This window comes from Podarcis melisellensis, assembly GCF_964234715.1.
Source record: "Podarcis melisellensis genome assembly, chromosome: Z".
Classification (NCBI taxonomy): Eukaryota; Metazoa; Chordata; class Lepidosauria; order Squamata; family Lacertidae; genus Podarcis; species Podarcis melisellensis.
In genome coordinates, this window is record NC_138547.1 from 9,271,169 (window position 1) to 9,285,947 (window position 14,779).

The 14,779-nt window shown below is 44.0% G+C and overlaps 2 protein-coding genes across 14 annotated transcripts in view; one reads left to right on the forward strand and one right to left on the reverse strand.

The window, feature by feature from the left end:
- Window positions 1-14,779, forward strand: part of SLC31A2 (solute carrier family 31 member 2) — a 766,698-nt gene that overhangs the window by 587,402 nt on the left and 164,517 nt on the right. The gene's annotated exons all lie outside the window — the stretch shown is intronic.
- CACNA1B (calcium voltage-gated channel subunit alpha1 B) overlaps window positions 1-14,779 on the reverse strand; it is a 331,532-nt gene that overhangs the window by 306,884 nt on the left and 9,869 nt on the right. For all 13 annotated transcript variants that reach the window (XM_081896241.1, XM_081896248.1, XM_081896247.1 and 10 more), the window contains exon 3: window positions 7,376-7,515. In XM_081896241.1, the coding sequence (XP_081752367.1) occupies window positions 7,376-7,515 (140 nt within the window). The remainder of the gene's footprint in view (window positions 1-7,375; window positions 7,516-14,779) is intronic.

The window sequence follows — 14,779 nt, forward strand, 5'->3', positions numbered from 1 at the left end:
TGAGCCTTCATCCAGATGTGCTTGGACAAAGCTTATGCAGAGGTTACCGTTGGACTTCTTCACTGAGCATTCATTCCAATTTATTTACAGTGAGCATTCATCCTAATCTCTTCATTGGGTGTTTATGCATCTGCTCAGCAATGATCATTCCTAGTCATTAGCCAAACTTGCTGGGGCTGATAGAAACAAGGATCCTACAATTGTAGAGCTACAGGCCATACCTGCCATCAATTGCATTTTAAGCGGAGTTGTTGCACCATGGCAAGCACTTTAAAACGCTTTAATAGTGCAAATTCTGCTATGGTCTTGAATCCCTCCTGGAAAATGTTGACCATCTAGTAGCAACCTTTGATGATCATAGAATCATAGACTTGGAGAGTTCAACCCCCTGTAATGCAAGAATCACAGCTAAATAAACTCTGACGGATGGCCACCGAACCTCTGTATGAAAACCTCCAATGAAGGAGATTCCACCACCTTCCCATACCCTCCAACATTTCTTCGATAATAGGAATGTCCCATTCCATATGGATAATTTTACTATTTATACCCCACACAACTTACTGGGTTGTCCCAGCCACTCGGGGCAGCTTCCAACGTATATACAAACATAATAAAACATTAAATATTTTTTTAAAAAACTTCCCTATACAGGATTGCCGTCGGACAGTTCAGGGGTCAGATAACTCTATAGCCTCCAACATTTCTCAAATGAAAACAGGGACATCCTAAGGAAAAGTGGGACATTCCGGTGTCAAATCAGAAACCGGGATGGCTTCTCTAAATCAGAGATGTCCCTGGAAAATAGGGACACTTGGAGGGTCTGCCTTTCTAGGGAATTATGAAATGCACCCCCCCCCCCCGCCGCCAAAGGAATGAACAGGACAGAAAGTTTATTGCCAAGCTGACCCTTACAATCATTTCTATGACACACCTGTCTAGTGTATAGGTAGCTAATCCCCAGTCTGTGCTCTATGGAGCAGTTGCAACAATTGGGGGGCACTCTCCCTCCACTCATTTATTTACCTTCCCCCCCCCCCGGGCTAAAACACACAGCTGGAGGCTTTGCCTGCATGGAAGCTGCCTCTGCTCTTCCCACTTCAATCCTCTCCTGGTTCTGGGAGACAGTGGTGCAAGAAAGGGTTGAGGAACACCTAGCCCTTCACTTGCCTGGCCTGCCTATTCCTCCTCTTTTCCCAACCCATCCTGTGCTCCACCCTCCAGCTATAGAGCTTCTCCTGCCTCTGCCTCTTGCCTCCTACCTGGTACAGGCCCAATCTCCCAAGTCAGACTCCAGCCTCCCTTCCCCTGGTGCACACTCGTCAGCGTCCTGACAGTCAGTTTCCTGACAGGAGTCCATTCCACTGTCAAACAGCTCTTACTGTCAGAAGGTTCTTCCTAATGTTTAGTCAGAATCTACTTTATTGTTGTTTGAAACTATTGGCTTGGGTCTTACCCTCTAGTCTGGAGCAGCAGAAAACAAGCTTCCTCCATCTTCCATGTGGCAGCCCTTTAGATATCTGAATATAATGACCCTTGCCCACTACAGTCATACCTCGGGTTACAGACGCTTCGGGGTGCGTTTTTTCAGGTTGTGGACCGCCGAAACCCGGAAGTGCCAGAACGGATTTCTTCTGGGTTTTGGTGGTTACACATGCACAGAAGCGCTAAATTGCGCTTTGTGCATGCGCAGAAGCACCGCATCGCAACCCACTTGGGTTGCAAATGCTGTGGGTTGCAAACATGCATCCCCCACGGATCACGTTCACAACCTGAGTATCCACTGTATTTAGGTAATGATCATTCAGTGAACCAGTTATAAATTTCTAGATGTTTCAGCAATATGTGGTGGCGTTGAAATAAAGCTGTGGAGGGGTGTTTGTTTGGTTTTTGCTCTTGGTCTTGCAAGTTGAAATGGCAGGCATTACAGTTAATGTAGCAACCTCTTCCCCGCAGAGAGCCTCTCTGCGAAGAAATGTCACCAACTATCTATACAAAGTCCTCTCCCTGCTGCCCGCCTGGTAGGAAGCCCCATGTACAAGACACTTTCAATACATCCCAGCTAGGATCAGCAGGAGAAGCCAGAAGCCTTGACATTAACACACTTGCACTTCAAAAGAATGCATGTGTTTGATGAGAGCAACAAGGCTTCTTATTACAGCTGTCTAATCAAACTTGCTATTGTGCAATTATATTCAAAGATCAAACAGCACTTAAAACTACTTGCAATAATGATACCACAAAAAAAGGCTGGCATTTTTTTTCTAAAACGAATCGCTTACATCGTGTGTGCATATGTAGCATCACATCTTTGTTTATGATCCTATGATTAAGACAGCATCCATCAGCAGCACCCCTGAAAATAATTAACTTCTTTCAAGCAATGGAGCAGAAAATACCCTTGCCCCACACGTCACCAGGCTCCTTTCTCTTAAGAGTCCCCTATGCAATAATGGTGTTGTATCCAACTAAATTTTACTCAGAGCAGACCTATTAATATTAACCCAAATCAGACCAGTGATACCTTGGGTTACAGATGCTTCAGGTTGCGTTTTTTCGGGTTACTGACACGCCGAAACCCGGAAGTACCAGAACAGGTTGCTTCCAGGTTTTGGCGGCTGCGCATGTGCAGAAGCACTAAATCGCGCTTTGCGCATTTGCAGAAGTGCCAAATCGCAACCCACGCATGCACACACACGGCACTGCAAGTTGCAAATGCTGCGGGTTGCGAACATGCTTCCCGCACGGATCACGTTCTCAACCCAAGCTTCCACTGTACTGTCAACACTGACTAGCAACAACTCTGGAGTTTCAGGCTGAGACATTCCCAGCCCTACTTGGGGATACCTGGGATTGAAGCTGGGGCCTTCTGCACACAAAGCAGCTGCTCTAGCTCTGAGCTATGGCCCCTCCCCCAAGGTAGGATCCTAACTAATGGGTTCAAATCGCAAGAGGGGAGAGATTTAGACTAAATAGGAAGAACTCCCTGATGGTGCTTCAAAAGCCCTACTTGGAGATGGCAGAGATTGAACCTGAGATCTTCTGCATGCAAAGCAGATGCTCTAACCATAGAGCAAGTGTCCTTCCCAAGTTAGTCATGCCCATCAATTTTAATGAGTCTACTGCTGCAGGTCAAACTTTGAATGAAACCCTAAGCTATGAAGACACACAACCTACTATAATATTTAGGACGGTTTCCCAAAAGATCACATTACTCATGATTTTTCCACAAGGTAGAGCAACTGCCGTATTTTTCTGTCTATAAGACGCCCCCTATTTGGGGGGACTCAGATTTAAGTAAATGGGGGGAGATGGCCCCGTGTATAAGACGCCCCCCAATTTTTGACATCATTTTTTAGGGGGAAAACCTAGTCTTATACATGGAAAAATACAGTATTTTAAGTTTTATGCCACATACATGAAGGCATAGTTCAGAACAGAAAATCAATCTGGAACAACTCAAACATAACCAAGCTGTTATCATTGTCATAGACACAGATCAGAATCCCATTTTACCTATAGGTATATATTTGAAAAAATGGGGAGGGGAACCACCTTGATTATGAACATGATATACTGGCTTGGAGCACTGAAGAGAAACTTATTGGCATTAAGCAGTCTTGAGTTTGAGCCACTGAACATTCAGTTGAAATTTACTAGCTTCAGTTAACTCTGAGAAAGCTCTACTCTGAGTTAAGTCTGGGCTGTAATCCAAAGAAAATAAACCTTAAAATGGCAACCCTAACTGAACTTCCTTGGAAGTAAGTCCACTCAAACTCAATGAGTCTTGCAAAAGGGAATATCCTCAAATAAGAGCACCAAGAACTACATACGGTTTAGGGGAAAATTATTGTAGTAAAGATTCTTGTAGTAATTTACAATGCCCCTTGCACTGTGAGTCTAGGAAATCTTTGGGACCACCCGATCCCTTATTTCCATGCCTGATCACTATGATTTTTAGAGGAATCTCTGTTGGTGGTCTACCATGGCTCAGATGGCTGGCTTGTAACTACTAGAAAAGGTGCATTTGAAACTCCCTCCCAACTGAGATTAAACAGGCACACACACACCCTGGTGAACTTCAGGCACATGGCAAAGACTTTCTTGTTCCAGCAGCATTTTAAGGAAGTGTTTGGTTTTCCTATAATTTTTGATTATGTAATTGTCCCCATTTCTGTGGATTGTATTCATGTACGCTGCTTAGAAATGTGAATAATTAAGCAGTATAAAGGTAAAGGTAAAGGGACCCCTGACCATTAGGTCCAGTCGCGGACGACTCTGGGGTTGCAGCGCTCATCTTGCTTTATGGGCCGATGCAGCTGGCGTGCAGCTTCCAGGTCATGTGACCAGCATGACTAAGCCACTTATGGCGAACCAGAGCAGCGCACGGAAATGCCAGTTACCTTCCCACCGGAGCAGTACCTATTTATGTACTTGCACTTTGATGTGCTTTTCAAACTGCTAGGTTGGCAGGAGCAGAGACCGAGCAACGGAAGCTCACCCCATCGCAGGGATTTGAATCACCAACCTATTGATCGGCAAGTCCTAGGCTCTGTGGTTTAACCCACAGCGTCACCCACATCCCAATTAAGCAGCATAGAAATGTCTTAAATAAAGGGATGCAGCTCTCCAGATTTTGTAGGACTACCACCTGCATAATTGTTGGCAACAACAGAAACTGAAGTTCAGCAACATTTGAAGGGTCACCAGTTTCCTCCACTCAGCTGTAAATGGAAATATATTACCATTGAGAAAGACCTGTTTGGGTTAATATGTTTTCCACTCTTAGATGTTTTCATATTAACATGATGAGGTTATTATTGACATTTTTAGAACCACAGAACTGTAGAGTTGGAAGGGACCCCCAAGGAGCATCCAGCCCAACCCCGTGCAATGCAGGAATCTCAACTAAATCATCCATGAGAGATGGCCATCCAACCTCTGCTTAGAAACCTCCAAGGAAGGAGAGTTCACTAACTTCCAAGAGAGGCTGTTCCGCTAATAGTTGTCTGAAAGTTATTCCTTGTATTTAGTCAGAATCTCCTTTCTTGTAAACTAAGGTCCTAGCCTCCAGAGCTTGTTCCCTCTTCCATGTGACAACCCTTTAGATATTTGAAGAATGCAATCCTGTCTCCTCTTAGTCTCCTTTTTACCAGGCTAAACATACCCAACTCCCTCAACCATTCCTCATAAGGCTTGATTTCCAGACCCCTGATCAACTTGGTTGTCCTCCTCTGCACATGTTCTAGCTTATCGATATCTTTCATAACTTGTGGTGCCCAGAGCTGGATACAGTACTCCAGGTGTGGTCTGACTAAGGGGGAATAGAGTGGTAATATTACTTACCTTGATCATGACAATATATGTCTATTGATGCAGCCTAGAATAGCATTAGCTTTTTTTCCTGCTGCACCACACTGCAGACTCATGTTAAGCTTGTGATCTATTAAGTTTCCTAGATCCTTCTCACATATACTACTGGCAAGCCAGGTGCCCCCCATCTTAGATTTGGGCAGCTGGTTCTTCCTACCTAAGTGTAGAACCTGACATTTGTCCCTATCGAAATTCATTTTGTCAGTTTTCTCCTAGTTCTCCAACCTGTTAAGATCATTTTAATCCTGACCCTGTCTTCTGCATCACTGGCATCCCCTTCCAGTCATCTGCAAATCTGATGAGCATCCCCTCCATATATTCATCCAAGTCACTTATAAAGTTGTTGAACAACAGGTCCAGGACAGAACCCTGTGGCACCCCAACCGTCACTTTTTTGCAGGATGATTAGGAACTGTGGGTGAGCACTCTGGGTTTGGTCAGTCAACCAACAAATCCGCCCACATATCTTGTCCAGCCCACATATCTCCGCAAGAATATCATGGGGGACTTAGTCAAAAACCTACTGACATCAAGATACATTATGTTCACAGCACTCCCCTGATCCAAGTAGGCTATTATTAGGTATTTCTGGTTTAGTGTGCTTATTTTAACTACATTAAGAATTAAGGTTTGTAACCATTATTCATCCCATCTCAGAGCAGACACACTGAAAAGGATGGACATGACTCATTTGTGTACAGTGGACGCTCGGGTTGCGAACGTGTTCCACGTGGGATGCATGTCCGCAACATCTGCACATGCGCGGGTTGCGATTCGGCACTTCTGTGCATGCGCAAAGCACAATTTAGTACTTTTGCGCATGCGCAAAGCGCAGAAACCCAGAAGTAACCTGTTCCAGTACTTCCGGGTTTTGGCGGTTTGTAACCCCCCAAAAAATGCAACCTGAAGCATCTGTAACCCGAGGTATGATTGTAATGGTCTGAGTAGAACTTAGCTAGATACAATAGCTTCCTTAACTGAACATGAATGCTAATCTTATTTTGGAACAAGCATGCTTAAGACTAAACCGTCTGAACATACGCGTTTAACTGATTAGCCACTTTGAATCAAGTCACATGTGAATAAAACAATTATTATGAAGAGCCAGGTGTACACTTTATTTAGTTTCAGTACAATGGCACATGTTACAGCAGACAAACACAGAGGCCTGTCCATGAGTAAAGGAAGAATAGCTCTAAACCAGTCTGCCATCTATATAAATATTTGGGGATGCAGACCCTGCTTATGTTGCTTGCCAACCTTACTTAGGACAAGCCCATTCCCCTTGCCAAGCCCTCACCCTCCTTTACCCAATCCCCCAAATGATCCAAAGATGCCAGTTGGGTATTTCAGCTCAGCAACACGCCTGAGGTACTTCTCAGTTTATACCAGTCAATAACTGTAAAGGTACAAGGAGGAAAATGGACACCCACTCCTTATTATACCATATCCAGAAGCTCAAAATAGGGCACAACTAGATGTTTTATAACTGAAGAGCAAATCATCATCTTTCCAAAATATCCAGCATATTGATCATTTTTATTCAGTATTCTGCTGCTTCGTGACTCCTACCCCTTCGCATTCTTCTTGGTCTCTAAGGCAAAGTGAACCTCCTTTTGTTCACATATTGTCCGATCTAATCCACCTCTAAAACATTTCCTGCTTTTAAAACTGTTCTGTACTTTTCAGAAGATGATTTGACATTAAAAAGAAGAAAGAAATGAAAAGGATTGCCTTCAGAGTTAAGATCTGCAAACCATCTATTATTTTTTAAGTGTTTTCATAAACTTGGGCTAGACAAAGGCTTGCCCAAATTCACCTCCACAACAGCTCCACTGTAAGTCTTCAAATGTAGCTTCACTATAGAATCTTAATAACATCATACTCTCTTCTTCACCTTGCTGATGATAATAATAAGCATCAAAGCAACTCACTCTCAGCATAATTTCTGCGAATTGTGGAGACGGGCGAGAGAGAGCGGGGAGAGGGGGAGATCACTTACCCTGTAAGGACGACAACAAAATCCATCACGTTCCAGCCGTTTCGGAGATAAGAGCCTTTGTGGAAAGCAAAACCCAGCGCGATGATCTTAATGCCAGCTTCAAAGCAAAATATTCCAATAAAATATGGCTCAGTGTCATCCTAAAAAGAAGAGGAGGGAAGGGGAAGAGCAGCAATGTCAGGCAAAGAGCTACAATTCTACAGGTGCTGGGATAGGCAATTCACGTTTTATTTCTTGCTATCAAGAGTTCACTGTTTTGTTTGGTTTTTCTACACTGTACAGACTGTAAACTTCACCCTCAGCCATCCTACCCTGCATTTCCTCTCCTGTGAGTCACCTCAAACTCATGTTTGTGTTTTAGGTTCAAACTTATGAAATAGTGAAGCAAATGAAGATTGAAAAGAAAGGAGGAGAGTGTGTTATCCTCCAAACCTATGTTATCGTACAGTCATCCAATGTCTTCTGCATATAATCTGAGGCCTTTTTATGAGTTGAAACTGGAATCATTACCTCGTGTCCCATTTCCTGAAATCCTTCCTGATTTCCTACTTTCCTCATTGATTCTGCCCCCTTTGCAGAGTGAATCTACACAATCACTCTCTCCGTTTTGAGCCAGAATTGAGGTCAGCTAAGAAGCAAAGAGGAAGTATTGTTAGCAGCTTGACAGGAATAAAGCAGGTGGATCTTGCTGCACTGCAGCTTCCATCAGAGCAGAAGGCAACACAGCCAATGGTCAGGGATGCTGGGAGTTGCAACATCTGGAGTGCCACAGCCTCCTCACCCCTGTTCAAAGAAGCAGAATTCCCCACGACATGAAAGGATTCCCTCCTAAAGGGAGTTGCTTCTTAGAGTAGGGGTGGAAAACTTTGTTCGCTCTAGGTATTGTTGGACTCCAACTCCCATCAGCCCTGGCCAGCATGGACAGAACTCAGAAATATTGGGAGTTGTCATCAGTATTCCCCCCCCAAGAAAAATAGGTGCCAAAACTCACAATGAAGTTGTTGCAGAAAGTTGCAGGGCAACTCGGAGCAGCTCTGAACAGATACCTGTTTGACAACAGCCATGTTCACCACCTGTGAAGGTGCAAAGAACAACAGCACCTGTCTCCCTAGATGTGCCCCTCTCCCTCATTTTCTTAGATTCAGGCAACTGGCTAGGACAACTTGGAAGGTTGTTTGCGCAAGTGTGTGTGTGTGTGTGTGTGCGCGCGCGCGCAATGGTAGAGGCCTGGCTGAAGAGCTTAAAGTCCACCACTGCTTGCAACGCCATCAAAAAAAGTAATGAGACTCATTTGGCATTACTTGTTTTTGAGAAACCATGCCAGGTCTTAGTAATCACAACATCCTTTTCTAAGTGCTCACAGACCAACCATTAAATTGTTTGTTCGGGGATCTTTCTTGGTATCAGTTTCAAGCTGACCCGTTAGTAGTTACCTGGTTCTTCTTTTTACTCTTTTTTGAGAAGTTGGATACAACTTTTGCCCACCTCCAGACTGTAGGGAGCTCACCTGTTTCCAGGAATTCTCAAAGTTTATAGACTCTGAGATTACTTATGCAAGCTCCTTTAGTACCCTTGGATGCAGCTCATCAGACCCTGAAGATCTAAATTCATCTACAGTAGCTAGATGTTCCCTTACCCCCTCTTTTCCTTTCTGGGGCTGCAGCTTCCTCCTTGCTTTGTTTATTCCGTTATCACCAGCTTGGGCACCACTTTCCTTTGGATGAAGACAGAGGCAAAGTAGGTATCGATCATTTCTGCCTTCTCTCTACCAACTAATAGCATTTCTCCGTCTTTTCCAATCAGAGAACTTTGCTTTCCATGGAGGCGCAGGTTGCAGCCACACCAAAGGTGGCATTTTTCCATCTCCGCTATATTAAGCAGTTGGTCCCTTACCTTTCTCACCCTGATCTGGCCACAGAGATCCATGCAACAGTCACCTCCAGGCTTGATTATTGTAACTCGCTCTAAGTGGGGCTGCCCTTGAAGCTGACCCAGAAACTCCAGCGGGTGCAGAATGCCGTGGCGAGGCTCCTTACAGGGTCCTTGCCATGGGATCACATTCATCCAGTGCTTTACCAGCTGCACTGGCTCCTGGTGGAGTACAGGGTCAGGTTTAAGGTGCTGGTTTTGACCTTTAAAGCCCTATGCAGCATAGGGCCCATTTACCTACGGGACCGCCTCTCCTGGTATGCCCCATGGAGGACCTTAAGGTCCACAAAGGACAACATTTTGGAGGTCCCAGGTCGCAGGGTGGATAGATTGGTCTCAACTAGGGCCAGGGCCTTTTCAGTACTGGCCCCGACTTGGTGGAACGCTCTGTCAAAAGAGACTAGGGCCCTGCGGGATTTGACATCTTTCCGCAGGGCCTGCAAGACAGAGCTGTTCCGCCTGGCTTTGGTTTGGACTCAGTCTGACCCTTATGTTTCCCTTCCCTTATGGTTTTGATCTATGGGCTACTTTTAAAATGAGGCTGCATTTTAAATTGCATTTTAACCTGTATTTTAAAGTGGTTGTTTTTGTTTGTTTGTTTTTCCTATTATCTTTTTTACTGTAATTTTACTGGTGTTAGCCGCCCTGAGCCTGGCTCTGGCCGGGGAGGGCGGGGTATAATTAAAAATTATTATTATTATTATTATTATTAGTATTATTATTATTATTATTCTTCATTCTTCCTCCTGTTTCTAACACAGCCAAAGAAACCTTTTATTATCATTATTAATGTATCTTGTAAGCCTGAACTCATTCTGAGCATTGGCCTGCCTGACCTACTCTTAGAGACTGTTGGTTACTCATGTATACTCTTCTTTCGTGATTTCTCCTTTCTTTCATTTCTTATTCATAGCCTTGTTAAATCTAAGCTCATCTGTAAGCTCCTTATGCAGCTACCCTGGTTTCTTTAGATGCCTCCCAATTTCTTTCTTGTTGGAATTGTCTGCATCTGTGTCTTCCATCTTTCACCTTTAAGAAACTCCCATTAATCTTTGAAGTATTTCTGACCATGTGATCTCACCCAGTAGTTCCTTAAGGTTTTTGAAATCAGCCTTCTTAAGGTCCAGAATGCATGTCTGCAGTTCCAGATTAAACCCTGTGGAGGCCCGTAGGCAGTCCAAGGTGAGGGCATGGAATCAACCTTGCAGCTCCAGCAATACATGGATCCTGGCAGTCTTGCATCTGCGTGGCATGTTCCTCCAGAGGTTCGTCTCCTGCATGGGGAGATCTTCCACCTCCCTAGGTGAATCACTGCTCCAGGACAGTCCACTCTGCTCTATCAAGGAATTCCTCCTCTTGGCCAGTAGCTCAGAGTGTGGCTAAGTGAGCTTAAGTTGCTGTGCCTTCTCGTTCATCAAGGCAACCGAGGATAGTTTTGCACCTTCTTGCACAAGAAGACGAACATGGCACAGGTGTTGCTGGTCACTGCAGCAGTTCCCTCACCACCCACATCTCTTGGTCCTGGGTACCCCGTGAGGCAGCACTTGGGACCTTCCCCTCAAACCACCCTCACAAATGCCCCTGTTTACAAGTCCTGATTATGAGCTCCCGGAGGCTGCAATCAATCTTACAGAATCATAATACCATACAATCATGATACAATACCATACAATCATAATATAAAATCATAATATCACATAACTGTGACATCATAATATCATACAATTGTAATATATCATACTATTGTCCAGGATAAAAACAAGTGTTGGGTACTGTTGTTTTGTTTATTATGCTATGTATTTTCTGTTTTTATATTGTAAACTGCCCTGTGATTCTCTGAAGAAGGGCAATAAGAAATACTGGGTTATATTTAGTATTTTTTCTACCCATTTATTAATGGCCATGGCTAAGCTCATAAACTTGAGTAGGTCTACTCCATGTAAGAACAGCAAACAAAGAAGACCTAAAGTGCTAATCCAAAATTATATGACAAAAGAGCAATGCCTGCCCATCTCGCTTAAGGATGAACAACTCAAAGTTTAGAGTCCTACAGAGGGTCTTCCAGAGCCTTAAAGACTAACAGATTTATTATGGCATAAGCTTTCCAGTAGTCCACAAAAGCTGATGTCATAATATATTTGTCAGTCTTTATGGTGCCACTTCTTTTGCTACAAGACACAAACACGGTTAGCCCCCCCCCCCCGCCCAACAAAAACAAAAGTCTCATTGGAGGTGTTCTTTTCAGCAAAGCAATGCAGCCCAGAATAAATCTCATTAGCATCCCTCACAACCTAATCCCAGATCTGGCTACCCGGGCCCCTAAAAAGACCATCCCAAAAGGCTTAGGTGTGCCATGCGAAAGAAAAGACTTCCTCTTTTCAACAGAGGTTAATACGACTGGCTCATGCCTCGCTGCTTTTAAAGAGCCTGTGGTTAGGATACAGAACAAGGCCCATTAGCCGAGTGAAAAGGCTGTCATGTTAAATAAGGGAGAAAGCTGCTATGCCCTGCCTCCATGTCAGAACCAACAAGCAGCACATCCTGGGTAAATGAGAAGCCTTCTGCATGGATTAGTTACAATGAGGACCATGTGCTCCAATCTTTTCTCTGGTCTAGAGGGGATGGGCAGCATGCGCAAGCAAGCAGGATGCCACTGGGAGTAGGGATGGGGGAGAAATTTCCATACTGTTTGCATTTTAAAGAGGAAGGAATCAATTCCCACATTGTGAACCAATACACAAAGCAAAGTATAGCTACCCTTTGAAATCTACAGTGTTGTGGTTTTGGTTGTGCATATCTTCCAAGCAGAGAACATGGGCTAAAATTAAGAGGAAGCATGCATATCATTTTAGGGGAAACTATTTTGCAAAAAAAAAAAAATGTGTATATTAGTCAAAACCACAGGTGAAAATTAGGAAGAAATTGACTCTAAAAGGCTTGTAAGTTTTCATTAAGATCCCCACCGGCCCTGCTGCCCCTGCCCCCACCCAACAAGTGCAAGACCTACAGAAGTGTGAGGAACTGGATTTCAAGATTGGGAGTGGGGATGAGAAAACAACTTGGGCAGATTAATCCATTCTCTTCCTGGGAGAGAAGAGTTACTGCAGGACAAGGGTGAATGGAACCATCAATCAACAGGGCAGCATCAGAACTGGACCAAAGACATTTTGCTGACAGAAGAGGAAAACCCAAATTGAAAATTACTTTTCAAATTTGTATGGAATTTGAATACCATACAAAAATGCATCCATACTGCAGAAAATTGCGTGTAAAACATGGATATTAGTCAAAACTGCACACAACAGTGTGCTCATTAGGAGAAATTTGAACTAAAATGCTGACAAATAAGGACTTTTCAAAATTGCTGTGAGAATGTGGAGAAGTGAACTTAAGGTTTGGAAGGAGAGGCAAAGAGACAAAAAACGACAGCTCCTTCTATCCCTAATGGCACCATATACCAGACGCAGAATTCTTAAGCACACCTGAAAATATGCTATGCTTGTATCATTGGTTCAAGAAGCAGATTTGGTCTTACATCAAAACAAAAGGCATAAGAAAAATGTAATTTCCTCACAAAACTCCCATCTTTAAACCTTTATCAATAAAGGTTTTGCAGAAGTTGCTACTGAACAACTGTTTTGGTCTCACCCAGTAGTGTAGCTAGCCAGGAGAGGTCCACACCAGGCCAGTGGGGGGGCAGGTCATAGGGTGCCATGGGGGGGTCTGTACTGCCACACATTGAGGGTTTGGATTCTGTGCATTGGGGGTTTGGATTCTGGGTGGCAGGGGAGCTTGAGGGATCACAGTAGTTGTTTAGTGTGTGGGGTGCTGCAGGCGGTTGCTACACTGCTGGTCTCACCTGGGTACAAATTGGCACTTTCAAATCCTGGTATACTCACTAATGACCTGACTAAGCTATTCAATCAAGATATATTGACACAGGCTTCCTGAGATATTATTTCCTCCAAGCTTAAGGTGGAAGAGAAAATAGCACACATAATATGACAAAAGGGGGGAATTTAAAGCTCCTTATTTGTGGAAAACTAGTCTCAGAGCAGCTGGCCATTATTAAAATAAGAAAAAATATCAACAGGTATCTAACCGTAATGCACAGTGCACATAGCTGAAACACTCAGCATTTAAACAATTCAGCAGTCACTGAATTGTTTAAACATTGAGCATCTAAGGCAGGCATGGCCAAACTTGGCCTTCCAGCTGTTTTGGGACTACAATTCCCATCATTCCTAACAACTGGTCCTGTTAGCTGGGGATGATGGGAGTTGTAGTCGCAAAACAGCTGGAAGGCCAAGTTTGGCCATGCCTGATCTAAGGCCATAACACTGTATTTGCTTACTCTAGTGTAAACACCATTAACCTCAACAGGTGGTACCCAACTAAGGTCAATTCAGAGTTTACCCTTTGAAGTTAATGGGTAGTACCCAATGTTAGTTCTACTCAGAGTATATTCAGTGAAATTAAAGGGAATAAATAGCTTAGACCCATCGATTTCAGTGTCTACCCTTCTCAGAGTAGAATTTAGCTGAATACAATCCAAGGCACCTAACTTAGTCTTGTGCATCAATTTCTACAGCTCTACTCCAAGTAGGACTAGCATTGCCTACAGTGGGGCTTACTTTTGAATAAACACGGAAGAGTGAACTGTAAGCTGTGTATATTATGGTTAAATAATGTTGTGTTTATTTCTAAGTATTATATTGATGGTTGGTTATTGGATTTGTTTTTTAAAGCAAGTTTATTTTAAGAACATAAGAAGAGTGTGCTGGATCAGGCCGATGGCCCATCTAGTCCAGAATCCTTTCACAATGGCCAAAGCGATGATGCCTGTACGAATCCGACAAGAAGGAACAGGAATAAGCACACTCTCCCCGCCTGTGGTTTCCAGCAACTGAGAGTCAGAGGTATATTGCCTCTGTGAAGCCAGAATATAGCCATCATGACAAGAAGCCCCTGATAACCTTCCCCCCCCCCATGAATTTGTCTCATGCTCTTGCAAAGGGATGCAGGTGGCGCTGTGATCTAAACCACAGAACCTAGGGCTTGCCGATCAGAAGGTTGGCAGTTCAAATCCCCGCAACAGGGTGAGCTCCCATTGTTCGGTCCCAGCTCCTGCCAACCTAGGAGTTCGAAAGCATGTCAAAGTGCAAGTAGATAAATAGGTACCGCTCCGGCAGGAAGGTAAACAGCGTTTCCGTGCGCTGCTCTGGTTCGCCAGAAGCGGCTTAGTCATGCTGGCCACATGACCCAGAAGCTGTCTGCGGACAAATGTCTGCTCCCTTGGCCAGTAAAGTGAGATGAGCGCCGCAACCCCATTGTCATCCGCGACTGGACTTAACCTTGTAAAGTTGTCCAAATTGGTGGCCACCACTGCCTTCTTTTGTGAAATAGTTTTACTGAAATGCATTGGCAACCATCTCCATCTCCAAAGCTCTCTAGCCTCCTTTTGTGATTCTTTTT